The sequence below is a fragment of the Ascaphus truei genome, chromosome 10, assembly GCF_040206685.1.
Source record: "Ascaphus truei isolate aAscTru1 chromosome 10, aAscTru1.hap1, whole genome shotgun sequence".
Taxonomy (NCBI): domain Eukaryota; kingdom Metazoa; phylum Chordata; class Amphibia; order Anura; family Ascaphidae; genus Ascaphus; species Ascaphus truei.
The window spans coordinates 49049646-49063879 of record NC_134492.1 but is presented as its reverse complement, the minus strand read 5'-3'; the positions used below and the strand labels follow the sequence as shown (position 1 = coordinate 49063879).

Sequence of the window (14234 nt, the reverse complement as noted above, 5' to 3'; positions counted from 1 at the left end):
ATTTGGATGCTTCATTAAAAAGAGGCGAGTTTTAAGGTTTGACTTAAGGTGGAGAGAAGGCGCTTGGCATATAATGAGTGTGAGGGAGTTCCACAGGTAAGAGGCAGTGAGGGAAAAAGGTTTCTGGCATGAGAACGCAGTAGAGGTGAAAGGGGTAGACTAGACAGTTGTAGGTAGAGCGCAGGGGCATAGTGAGAGATTAGAGCCGATATGTAGGGAGGAGCAGATGAATGGAGAACCTTGAAAGTAAGGGGGAAAACTTTGAGGGTGATCCGAAACTTGATGGGAAGCCAGGAGAGGGATTTAAGGAGAAGATGAGCAGAGACTGTTATGGGAAAAAAGGTACAATTATTCTAGCAGCAGGGGTTTGGATAGATTGTAAAGGAGAAAGTTGTGAAGCAGGAGGCCTCTTAGCAGTATGTTACAATAACCCATAGGACAAGGGCATGCATTGGAGGTTTAGCAGTAGATTGACAGAGGAAAGGCGGATCTTGGCAATGTTCTGGAGAAAGAAGCGCCAGGTTTTAGTTAGGCTGTGACTGGAGAAGGAAGTCAAATATAGCTCAAGGCAACATGCTGAGGACAGGATAGATGGTGGTACGGTTTACGGTGATCGAAAAAAGGGGGTGGGGGAAATTAGGCCAGATTTAGGGGGAAGTGTGAGGAGCTCTGTTTTAGACATTAAATTTAAGGCAGCGGAGTGCCATCCATGGGGATATAGCAAGGAGGTAACCAGAGACTAGGGACGTGATTGCAGGAGTGAGGTTAGGGGTGGAGAGAAGTGTGTATCATCTGCATAGAGATGATGATGATGATGATGATATCCAAGACCAAAAGATTTGATAAGGTCACCAAGTGAGCATATGTAGAGAGGAGAGGTCCCAGTGATGATACTGGAGGGTTTGTACAATCTTTGGCAAAGCAGTTTACCATGCGCACATATGCAAAAAAAAAATTGTACTTGACCAAACAAATTATAACTCCGCTCAAATTAACCAATTAAAACATGGCATGGTCATTCATTTGCTTCCATCCAGCACAATAACCGCCATTTTAGTACCTTTACGTTTGGTGGCACAAAGCAGGTCGTTAGCGTTTTCAAGTTCTCTTGCCAGGTTGCCGATTTTCTCTCTCAGTTCTTTTTCGATTTGACATTTTGCCTCTTCCTCCTCAGACAACTGCTCTTGTATTGTTTTATTAGCTGAAAAACAAGACCAGAACAGGGTGAGGTGCAGAATTGCTATTAGAGCGCTCGGAGGACATCACAAGACCGTCATGGCACTTTTGCCAGTTTCCAAGGGAAATTGCATTAACCTTGTTAGCGCCCTTAAGGACCTGGCAAGACTTGGCACTGGCACACCAGAGGCCCAGTTGATGTACCAGGTTAGTCATGGCAAAATTATAGTTTTCCTGGGGCTGGCAGAGCAAGACCACTCCAACGGTTGAAATCGTAGCAGTAGCCCCTGCCAGGAGCTTCAATCCGCTGCCGGCACGGGAGCCAATAGGAAGCAGTGATGTCATAGGTGACTGCATCCTATTGGCCCGTGTGAGGTGGCAGATTTAAAACTCGAAGAAAAAGGTCAGGACATGCGGCAGTATCTCGGGAGCATGGGGGGCCCAAAACCGAAATTAACACTGTTCGGCCCCGGAGATGTCCTGCTTCCCACCAAGGGGGGAAATAAGAACATGGGACGTTCCTTAAAGGGGCGTTCCAAGTGTTAGGTTCTCATTAGAAAAAACACACGCAACTAAAAAAAGCGGTGCATGTGCATACATCGCATACAGTGGTTTAGTAATCCTCCATTCATATTAATGGTGTAGTATAGCTGCAATGATCCACACCTTTAACGTGTCACGCATCTCGTCACATATTTCCCTTACCATCTCCAGATTCCTTGAGAAGTTTATGCAGCTCCTCCACTGCGCTGGTTAACTCAACACTCCTAGCCTCCGAATCCTCAGCTGCGCTCTGAAAAGAATAAGAATACTTTATTTCATATAGCACCTTTCTTCCAATGGGACTCACAAGTACAGTATAATGCGCAGCACAGTGGAATTTTACAGACAGTCCCTGACCTGATGAGCTTACAATCTATGATGTTGGTGCCTTTGACACAGGGAAATAAAGTGACTTGCCCAAGGTCACACTGAGCCGACACCGGCAATTGAACCAGGCTCCACTGCTTCACACTAGTGTCATTGTTTACGGTGAGTCTTCAATCACCGAGACACTCCATCTCCAGGATAGGTTCATAAGAAACGTCATATATAAAGAGAATATACACTACTGGCCGTACAGGCACATTAAACAAAATACAAATCTGCACTTCATTCCAAAGGATAGATGGATAATACATACCATTTAAAAATATAGGAAGGTCGCAGATTATACCTATTAATAGCTTACTACGGTCTTCATGAACATGTCATTGTATACAAACCACCAAATGCACCAGAGGCAATGACCACTTTAACCAGGGTTGTTAGAGTGAACAAGCAAATAATTCAGCATTACCTACAAAGCATGGACTCCACATATCCTCTGCGGGAGTATAATATTTTTTATATTAACATATGTATAACTAAGTAAAGCCATGCTTTGTGTTACAGTGTATTGTGGGTAGCAGTGAAGCAGTAGAGTAGACATGAAAAGTTCTCTTCTCTGAACTTATTCGCACCTTTATAAAAGCGGACTTATCTTTTCCTAGATGGGCCTCTCTTTACTTATCTGTAAAAATTCCTTTGAGCAGTAGGCGAAGGAGGGGAAGCAGCTAAGAGTTTTGGGGAAATTAGAGTGCCATAAATTATATCTTTCTTTGTCCTGTCTAGTTTGCAAAATATAATGGTTAATTATGTAGAAATAAAATAGGATACCCGATGAAGTCATATGGGTGGGCATTGCAAAATTATGTATCCACGCCCATTACTTTTTGGGTATAAAGTAGACTGCTTGTGGCATATATAAATTAGTACATTTATGCTAGATTAGACTCAAGTTTGATTGTAAATTAATGTCTTGCATACAGCTATTTGCAATAAAAGTTCTCTATACAAATTGCTTGCCTATACAGACAAGTGTGGAACTGAGTTTTTCCTCCACACCAACCTTATAAAGGTTAGAAAGCTTCACATTGGCATTCAGTTCATTGTGAAACCGCTCCTCCACACTTGCTTGTTGTTCCTTTGCCTGCAAGAAAGTTAACAAATTAGTAGGACTGGCATTCAATGGTCTACGATAAATGAAAAATGTAGCGATACAATTCGTTTTTCTTCCCAATAAGGAGGAGTGGTGACATTTCTATGGTTGGATAAAACATTTCGGATACTTTTCAAAACCCTGCCTGTTACTCTAATGAACAGAGATCCCATCGCTCGGAAATCCCAATGAGTGTTACTAGTTATTCTCACATGAAGGTTGCATACTTTAGATCTGGGCAAAGTCTTGTTTGCCTACTTGTATTAGCATAGCCGATGTTTGAGACCAATAGGAGTTATTCATAGATCAGCACTCAAAGTTTTTGAATATGCAGAGTTCTTCAAGTGTACACAAAGAAACCTATGAGGTTCAACAAGCTCAGCCAGTACAAACTCATCTGTAAAGAACACCAATGCCAGTCCCTAGAACAGTGCTTCTCAAGTCCAAGAGAACCACCAGCTGGTCCCGTTACGGATATCCCTGCTTCAGGACAGGCGGCTCAACCATCCTGACTGAAGAAATATATCCTTAAAACGGACCGGTTGGGGACACCTGCCCTAGAAGGTATGACAACCGAAAAACATTTCTGCAGGGCCAATGCCGCTACTAAAACGTTCAGCTACAAGTGTAACCAGAGCGCATTTAAACACGCACTTCCATTTTCTAGGGAGGAATTGTACCCCATATTAAAAAAAAAAAAAAAAAAGGTATCCATTGGCGTACTAGGAGTATTTATGCACACAGACCACCCCATAAGACCTTCTCCTTGAAAATACACCCTACATCAGCATGGGTTCACTGTAGTCATTCTCCCTCCGCAGAGGTAAAAGAGAAGTTTCAACAGGTTGGTGTTAGGACCTGCTGAGTTTGGTCATGCCTTGACGTTGGCTTGCAGGCTAAATAACGCATTGGCCAAAGGGTTTAACCAAATGACCCTGGTTTATAAGCATATTATTGAAGTATTTAACTATATATTAATGACTATATATTTTGTCAAATTGGATGTAGCATCGGGCTTTCTGTCTTTTGTAGCTCCTACAAAGTGTCAGAGGTAGTCTGTGATAAAGAACAGTCCATATCCAGGGAACCCCAAAAACAAACGTGGAAGGTCTCTCTAAAGTCTCTACCCCCTAATTAGTTTTCCCTTGCTGAAGAATGACTGGAGCTGAAATCTTCCTAAGCAGGGGAAAGACATCTTCACAAACACAAAAAGGTGCCCAACATATGAGAAGCCTTTAGACCACGTCCTTCAGTTGGCAAACATTTAAAGAACACATGTTCTAATTACTTGCCTCCTTCAATTTATTCAGCAGGTCTCCCGCTTGCTTTTGCAGATTCTCATTGCAGGATTTCAGGCTGGTCACCTGATCTTCTAGTCGTGTAACCTGAAAGGGAACATATCAATGTTACTACAATGTAATAAACCCCACGGGCCGGCATAGAAACTTTCCAAGGGTTTAAAAACGGAGCAGGAAAGAGGCACCAAAAGGTGTCCTCATCGGGCCACTAGTAGTAGAAATTAAAATGAACAGGAGGTAAGAGCCACTTATACCACAAAGTCTGTTCATTTCCCATGGTTATGAAACCTATGATCCCGTCGTTTGGCACATCGAGTTAGGATACTAATGTGTATTCCACGCATTTTTATAAACTCCTGTGTTAGGCCGCGCTTATATAGTGCTGGCAACGCGACAGATGACATCACCCATCGCGACCCGCGAAAGTTGTAATTTGTTTTTTTTAGCGACAGTCGCCAGTGACGTCCCTAAAGGGGGCGGGCCGCGCAATTTGATTGGTTTAGAGACAGTCACATGGCGATTGTCTCTAAAAAATCAAATAGGCCCGGCTACCAATTTTCCACACGCGCCGTCGCGCTTACAAGAGAGTCAGTTTTGTTTGAGTGACGTCGCGGGCACTATAAGCGCAGCCTTACCCACTGCTGGGAGGCTATTCCATGAATCCACCACTCTTTCTGTATAGGACTACCTCACCATTTCCCCACCTCTCCCCAAAGCTGTACTCATTGTTTAGCATTCTGACTGTTTTTGTATGTTATAAATGAGGAAACTTTACAGGATGTACACAGAGCTACTAAAATTGTGTGTGTCCTCCTGGCGATATCCAGGGTTATTAATTAACCCGACTGTTCTGATTGGAGGCGCAAGAGCGCAAAGATAAAACACCGTCTCAGCAAATGAACATCGTTCTGTAGGTGAAGTCTACCCAATAAAATTTTTATTTTTAAAAAAGGTGTCCTTAGTTCCCTTCTGCCCCTGACAGACTGGCCCTTTAATCCCTCAAATGCCACCCCTTGCAATAAATTGCTCGCGTTTGTAACGCTCTCAAGTTTTACCTCATCTTTTTTGTTTTCAAGGTTGTATCTCAACTCCAGGATTTCGTTTCCTTTCTCCCTGGAAACCGACAAGAGTTCCGCGGTCTTGGATTTTAGTTCGGTATCTAGCCAGGTGTTCTGACTCTGTAGCAGTTCCTTCTCTTGTTCCAGGCGTTTCTCCCGATACTAAACAGAAAAGGAAACCGTTGTAGAACTTTTCAGGTTATAAAATGGAGCACACTAATTATGCGCTTGGACATCACAAGGGCCGACAAGCTGGCAGCCCTCATGCCCAGCACTTGCTTACTTTAGGGGTGATCTCGGACACCAGTGCACATGATCTGAATTAATTATTTGGGTTTCAGATATTAGGCGGTGAATCCTGACCATTCTATCAGAATATTAACAATCATATGGGCCGCTGACATAAGGCCAATGGGTGTGTAACCTTCCAGCACATTCAAAATACGTTTTCTGAAGCATTTAATAAAAACTAAAGTGCAAACCCACTTAAGCAGTCCCCCTAAATTAAAAAAAAGAATGAAAAAAAATATATATATATTTTGTTTCTATGGAAATGAAATACAAATTGCTCATCTACAGCAGGGAGGGGTGCGCAAACTTCCTGCACTGTGCACCCCCCCCCCCCCCCCGTCTGCTCTCCTCCTTGGTCGCACCCACCCCCACCACTAATGTGGCATCAAATGACGCTGCGGGTCATGTGACATCACATCTCCATGGCAACGGGCGTCATTTGCCGCCGCGGCGACGCGACTGAAGCCGGGTAAGTAAGTTTACAGAGGCCTTGCGCTCTCAGTGCGGGGCCTCTAACTGCCGCGCCCCCAGTTTGCTCACCCCTGATCTAAGGGGCCTTTGAATGGAGAGTGTTTCAGTCAATCAGGTGGTCTTAATTTTTGTATCCCTAGCCCACCCTGCCCTTACAGAGCCAATAAAGATAAGGGTGTCTCTCGCTGTGCAACCTCGTTAAACACCGACAAACAAGAGGGAAAAACAAGCCCCTCCCAAATGTCAGCTAATGTTTATAAACCAACGTTAAAAACATACTTATGGGTGACCGTGGTACCAGGGGGATTGTACCTTTAATGTTCAAGGCACATGTATTAAAGACAATGCTTTCAGTGTCCGCTCATATCCAGGTATGCAGGCGAGATTTGTAAACTTTGAGGAAAAAAACATGGCAATGTCTTTGCAAAGGTACAAAGTAGCAATGTCTGTATTCCGTGCTAATTACATACGGCTAGTAACCTAGCACACACACCCCATGTGCTAATTACATACGGCTAGTAACCTAGCACACACACCCCATGTGCTAATTACATACGGCTAGTAACCTAGCACACACACCCCATGTGCTAATTACATACGGCTAGTAACCTAGCACACACACCCCATGTGCTAATTACATACGGCTAGTAACCTAGCACACACACCCCATGTGCTAATTACATATGGCTAGTAACCTAGAACACACACCCCATGTGCTAATTACATACGGCTAGTAACCTAGCACACACACCCCATGTGCTAATTACATACGGCTAGTAACCTAGAACACACACCCCATGTGCTAATTACATACGGCTAGTAACCTAGCACACACACCCCATGTGCTAATTACATACGGCTAGTAACCTAGAACACACACCCCATGTGCTAATTACATACGGCTAGTAACCTAGCACACACCCCATGTGCTAATTACATACGGCTAGTAACCTAGCACACACACCCCATGTGCTAATTACATACGGCTAGTAACCTAGCACACACACCCTCAGCGCTAATTACATACGGCTAGTAACCTAGAATGCTCACCCTCTGCGCTAATTACACACAGTAACCTAGAACACACCTTTACAGAGACTTCAGAGGACTGCAGCTCATCCAGCTTTAGCTCCAGCTGAACTTTTGCGGTGTTGGCTTCGATGAGTTTGTCATTGAGACGTTTTATATCATCTGAGGGGGGAAAATCAGGCAGCCAATTAGAATAAAAATACAAAACGCGCAAACATAACAATGTATGGTAAACTGATGCATCAAAGTTAAGGTCTGGGGAAGTGTGGACTCATTGGTTGGGTGACCGATTAACCCTTTGAGTGCACTAACACGTCATTAAGGCACCCAAGCTAACTTATGCCATGTATCCCCCCAAAAAAATACTTGTTCTCTTCGTGGAGATCAGGTCCCGCGCTCACATGGAACTCAGGACGCAGTCAGAAGTGATGGCGGAAGGTGGGGTGACGCCTCCCAGTGAGTGACAGAGCGGTCAAGCGATAACGAGCGCTGGAGGGGCAGAGGCACTAAGGGTTCAAGTAGCAATCCGCACCAATCTGTCTTTTTTGCATGTTACTTACATTAGGAGATCTCCTTTTGCCCTTTCTAAAGCAGTTAGTTTTCAAATCTGAGGCTCAGTTCAGGAAATTAATGTTTGAGATCTTTACAGGGGAGGTTACAATGAAGCTCTCCCCCAGAGCCCAATGCAGTGTAAAAGGGACCTTTGTAACCCCAGAAGCTGGAAATTAAATAATTATTTTACACACTATAAAAAACGGTTTCAAGAGCAGGACGTGCTCAGGGGGCAAATGCTAACATTATAGGAGTTAAACTCAGAGGCTTATGGGGGAGGGACAATTTCAGAGAGATACCTTCATTACATCCGAGTGTCTTGTTAAGTTATCTTTTGAATGATTTAAGATGGTTCCCCAAAGCGGTAAGCATGTACAGTGTTCAAAAACCGAACATCTTTTGTTCATTGTTGGTCCGTAAAAAGGATTGCTAATCCAGGGGTGAGCAAACATTTTACTTCGAGTCCCCTTTTCATTTGTGATATTAGTCGGCCCCCCTCCCTGATGACACACACACACACACACTAAATGTGAATACAAATACGTAAAAATATTTGCATTTTTCAACATTTAAACACAAAACATGACCAATTTTACATGGGTTTTAAAATAAAGCTAAATTATTATTATTTCAGCTCCTCTCTCCTCGGAGGGGTTGGCGACAGAGGACCACTATATCGAAGCAGGGCAGCAGAGGACGACGGCTGGGGAGGAGCTGCGCTGAAGCAGCGGCACACCGAAGTCCGTGAATACTACTGCGTCAGGATGCACTCCTCCCTGGCCATCCTCCTCTACCACCATTCAACTTATCTGCCCCCCAGTGCCAACCTAAACCCATTAAACTGATACACTTCATGTCGTCCATACCATTGAGATGCTCCAGTTCCTCAGCTCTACGTTCATTCATCCGAAACAAATCTCTCTTCTCCGCTTCAACTGAATCTTTCCCTCTCGTTAGCTGACTCTAAAAAATAAAACGGAACAAGGGTAACAATGAGATTGCAAGTACAGTACAAGCAAACGGAAATAGAGCATGCGTTTAAAGTCACCCCGACTAACCGTTATTCTCACAAGCAGAATGGTCAGGTTTCTCAAATATCTGAACAGCCATTCAATTAAAAGTGACCAGTCTGCTGTGATCTTCATTATGACCTTGTGTACATCCCAAATCCATAGTCGCATTATTACCTGCAAGGCCACAAGGCGATCGTTCGATATCTCCACGTCTTTATGTTTTTCATTTAACTGCTTGTGTTCCTCACCTAAAAAACAAAAAAACACATTTTAAGTTGTGGAATATGTGTTTTGAAAGATGCTAAACCAAAGCACGCTAGCATGCTGACCGTTTGTGTATACACAGGTGTTCAAAACAGATTTAGTTGAGAAAGTTAAAGTACACATACTTAGCTTATCAAGTTGTTCCCTTAGATTGTGACACTCCTGGGATTCAGTTACAAGTCGCTCTTGACTCTGAGACAGTCTCTTCTCTACTTCAAAGTATTGCTGATCTAGTAAGGAAATGTAGAAATTGTTTGCATAAATGCTGATCAAGCAGATTACAGTGACCCTCAAAAGTAATTAGCATTGACAATCCCAACCCCTTATTATTCAAATATAGGCACCTTCAATTGAGGAAGGGCCTATTATATTGGGGACAATCAGTGAGCTCCTGTGGTGTGGACAATATTGTGGGTATTTTTTGGCCAATAACATAAATGATAGAACTTTTGTAAAGCGTCACAAAACCTGTCTGGTGCTATATAAATAAAAATACAAAGACAATACAGGGAAGGACAATAAGAAAAAAAAGTGAATACATAGAAGTAAATATTGGGGCTTAAGGATGTCCCAGGTTTATAGCTCAACTGGGGTGTTGGGAAACAGACAGAAAAAGTATAGGAGTCGTGTTCAATCACTATGAAAATGCTTCATTGTAATTGCAAAAACAAAAAAAGCAGCAATCCTGCCTATGATGAAACCCCCTTATAACGCTGTGCTTGGGGTCCAAAGAATCACATTGCGCTATAAGCGGATCGCATTAGAAATAATGTACAATTGTATGTATTGTACAGTAAAGTATTTAAGATACCAATAATCGTGTTGTAAAGTATTCATAAATACAAAAATTGGGAGCCACGCTTGCATCGCGTTATAAGCGGATTCGCGTTGTAACGGATCGCGTTATAACGGGGTTGAGAGATACACACACACACACGTATTTATATGTAACTAAAGTTAACAACACTGTTCCCCAAACACCACAACATATCTAGTATAAGCCAGAATAAGTGTCCATAGGATTCAAGAGCAAGGCTGATAGGATATATTGTGATAGCCCAAATAGTTATTAGACAAAGTGCTTGTAAGTCCTTCAAAAGGCACAGAAAGCACAAGGCTTTAAGTGCCCTTGAAGAATCCGTAATGCAGATCAAACCTGGGAATACTACGTGTGAGAAACCATTCAATCAGTAAGCAGCTCTGGAGTCTATTCCAGCCCTGTTATAGCGGAGGGTCAGCTAAACGGACGATCACACAGCTCTGCAGGACCAACTATTACACAGACCACTGACGGATCACATTCCATCTCAGATAAGATGGTTTCACTTTAAATAAATATCGAGAGTAAGTGTCCATCCCCTTGGTCACCTGTTTTTAGTTACCCAAAATTAAAGCGGTATTGCACCATGAGGAGTTTATTTTTGTGCTTCTACCCCAGATGCTGCACGACATGAAGAACAGAGGACTCTCAGGAGCAGCATTTTGTTTCTCTGTGGTGAATTCCATTTCCCCCGTTTACTAGAGCTTCATTTTTTTATTTTATTTTTTTGCATTGACTTTACTAGACTATACTTTTTTTGATAGACGTCCGCTCACCTACTCAGTAGGGAGTGCTGGGTTTTTATCCTTGGGAGAGTCTAGTCTTCTCCCTGTAATATATGGTAGTATATTGTTGTATACATTTATTGTGTTAGTATTTTTCAGGTTTTTTTTGTCCCTTTGTCTGTTGAGCGGAGAGAGCAAGAGAGCGAGATCCAAAACAAACTGTTTTTAAACACTGACAGAACTGTAACAATGGTATTTGGGACCAAGGCTACATTTCGAAAGCTTTCAATGAGTGAGCGCCAGATCACAACCAACTCTAATACTATCCTAGTCCCTGTTACTAGTTTCAAATACTTGTGCATATGGTTTGACTCCCATTTAACATTTGGGATGCACATTGATACCCTGAAATCCAAAACCTATGCCAAACTAGGAGTACTTTATAGGAACAAATCCTCCCCAAGTCTGCTGGTCAGAAAGCGTATCGCACAGCAGATGCTAATGCCAATTATCGACTATGGGGACATAGTATATGGCACAGCACCCCATACTCTCTACAATGCTACTACAACACACATCACTGCAAAAAGCTCAAAGACCTAGATTGGTCATCACTTGAATCTAGGCGCAAAGTACATCTTTCCTGTCTTGCCTTCAAATACTCAGGGCAAGCTACCTGTCTATATTCACAAGCTCCTCACCCCTACCACATGCAGCACTTATCATTTGAGATATGACTCCAAAAGACTGTTCATGGTCCCATGGTTCAGCAAAGTATCCGGCCGCTCCTCCTCTTAACGTGCACCCCAAAACTGGAATAATCTACTGGAGACTCTCACAGCTGCCACCAGCCTAAGTTCTTTCAAAACTAAAGCCGTCTCACATTTTAATCTGGTCGGTAACTGTTACATACGCCTATAACATATATAATATCTATTACTGTGCATGGAATGTCTCATGTAACTATGTATTTGTAACCATGTATTTGTCATCATAACTCTGTGCCCAGGACAAACATATCTCCTGGTAAAACATTTTTATAAATAAATAAAAGTGAAATGCATTCCTCAACGTTTCGGCTCCCAACAGAGCTTTTATCAAGAGATTTTGATGAAGACTCCGTTGGGAGCCGAAACGTTGAGGAATAAATCTCACCTTTGGATCATGGAGTGCCCGTCTGCTTTTCTCATACGAGATGTGCTTTACCACGTGTATTACTACTGTGAAGCGCTATGTACATTAATGGCGCTATATAAATAAAGACATACAATACAATGTGCTGCTTTGCCTGGACGCTCTGCACCCCATATACCACCTTCATCTACACATATGCGAGTGACTTGTTTTCTGGACTAATAAATAGAAATATACCCTATTGGCCCGAATATAGTACGGCCTCGCACATAATACGACCCTAAAGTTTTGAAGGTGTTCTACATGAAAAATAAACAATGGTGTTATGCTGCGCATAGAATACGAGTACAGATTTTGGTTGGACAAAAAAAACACAGCACTATATTCAGGCCAATAAGGTATATTTGAAGGAGTCGCTCCTGAGTTAGGCTGCTCTTATAGTGCCGGCGACAGCGCATCAAAACATATGCATTGCCGCCGTCACGTGCACTTATAGGACACCTTGGTCGCGATCACTGGAAGTTATCTCAATTTGATTTTTCCAGCGACCGCAGCCTGACGTCGCGTCGCTACAAGCGCAGCCTTAATGTGTGTGTAAATACACAGTTCATTAAGATCTCTTCCCACAGGGGATGGGATGTATCTGCTGCTGCTGCTGCTGCTACAGGCATGGGAAGTATGTGTTTATTTTAGATTTTCTCACTATTATGGCACTTCTGGCTCATAACTGCACTGCAGCTCATACATGGCACAAATAGAGCTTCTTAAATGCAAACCCTTTAGGCACCGCACACACGCAGTCCGTTTCCCGCCCCGGAGGAGTATTTGAGGCCCATCCGTACCGCAGTCCACCTTGTACTTCTCGTGCCGGGACTTCATGGCGTCTATCTCGGCCTGCTGCTCGGACAGGAACCTCTCCAGCTTGCTCTGCGCAGCCTTCGGCAGCTTGGCCAGTTCGGCCCTTTCCAGCACTTGCAGCAGCACCGCCGCCATCTTGTCTCGGCTCCCTGGTGGCGCAGGATGCGCAGCAATGAGTCTGGTGCTCGGAAATAGCGCGCAGGGGCGCCTGGGAAGTGTAGTCTTCTGTCACAGCGTGTGTTGTCGCGGCGTTAAGACGTAAGGAAAACAAGCCGTGGGCCACAATGCATCCCGGTACATGTAGTAGGCAAGGGGCGCCTCTTTCAACAGGGTAATAGCACGTCTGATACCCACGTGACTAAAACAGTGAAGTAATAGCCGCCATCTTTGATGTGGGAAAGGAAAATTGTATTAAAGGAGAAAGCGATGGAGGGAATCGTTCAAACATCAAAGTGCTTTGGTGGTACCGAGGAGCAGGTTTTGTTTATTACAAGCAGTAACATGCAATGCTAATCATTCAATCATTAACCCACGCAGCGTTACTCAGTGCGGGAGATACCGCGCTCACTAGCAGCAGTGCCAGGGAACAGCATGTATGTTACTTTGTTTCCAGGCCCCGGTCTCGCTGTGGCGCCAAACTCAGGGAGTTCTGTACCGAATCAAAGATGGCGCTCGCGAGCTGCGGCCACGGGACTTGGTCCTCTATGGTCACGTGGGACAACATCTGCTCACGTTACACAGACTGGCTGCGTCTGATTGGCTGCCGCCTCCTATAGTCGGATTGTAGACGTGGTGCAGTGACAGGTGAGTGTGTGCGGGGTCGCAATCTGGGGTCTACACTGCCAGCAGCAATCTGTACCCACAGGTACACTGCCAGCAGCAATCTGTACCCACAGGTACACTGCCAGGTGCAATCTGTACCCACAGGTACACTGCCAGGTGCAATCTGTACCCACAGGTACACTGCCAGGTGCAATCTGTACCCACAGGTACACTGCCAGCAGCAATCTGTACCTACAGGTACACTGCCAGCAGCAATCTGTACCCACAGGTACACTGCCAGCAGCAATCTGTACCCACATGTACACTGCCAGGTGCAATCTGTACCCACATGTACACTGCCAGCAGCAATCTATACTCACAGGTACACTGCCAGGTGCAATCTGTACCCACAGGTACACTGCCAGCAGCAATCTGTACCCACAGGTATACTGCCAGCAGCAATCTGTACCCACAGGTACACTGCCAGGTGCAATCTGTACCCACAGGTACACAGCCAGGTGCAATCTGTGGATTTAAGTGGATTTAACAGGTGCAATCTGTACCCACAGGTACACAGCCAGGTGCAATCTGTACCCACAGGTACACTGCCAGGTGCAATCTGTACCCACAGGTACACAGCCAGGTGCAATCTGTACCCACGGGTACCCTTCCAGCAGCAATCTGTACTCACATGTACATTGCTAGCAGCAATCTGTACCCACATGTACACTGCCAGCAGCAATCTGTACCAACAGGTACACTG

The 14234-nt window shown here is 44.1% G+C and overlaps 2 protein-coding genes across 2 annotated transcripts in view; one reads left to right on the top strand and one right to left on the bottom strand.

Annotated features, from left to right (window-relative positions):
* TPR (translocated promoter region, nuclear basket protein) overlaps positions 1-12985 on the bottom strand; it is a 60272-nt gene extending 47287 nt beyond the window's left edge. The window contains exons 1-10 of the mRNA XM_075616884.1: positions 12694-12985; positions 9298-9402; positions 9083-9156; positions 8762-8858; positions 7402-7505; positions 5550-5714; positions 4489-4581; positions 3107-3187; positions 1882-1969; positions 1061-1201 (exon numbers count right to left, since the gene is read on the bottom strand). Of these exons, the coding sequence (XP_075472999.1) occupies positions 1061-1201; positions 1882-1969; positions 3107-3187; positions 4489-4581; positions 5550-5714; positions 7402-7505; positions 8762-8858; positions 9083-9156; positions 9298-9402; positions 12694-12844 (1099 nt within the window). The 5' untranslated portion in view covers positions 12845-12985. The remainder of the gene's footprint in view (positions 1-1060; positions 1202-1881; positions 1970-3106; positions 3188-4488; positions 4582-5549; positions 5715-7401; positions 7506-8761; positions 8859-9082; positions 9157-9297; positions 9403-12693) is intronic.
* Positions 12986-13062: 77 nt separating this feature from the next.
* The window catches only part of ODR4 (odr-4 GPCR localization factor homolog), a 48835-nt gene continuing 47663 nt past the window's right edge, over positions 13063-14234 (top strand). The window contains 1 exon segment of the mRNA XM_075615488.1: positions 13063-13513. The gene's annotated coding sequence lies outside the window, so the exon portion shown is untranslated.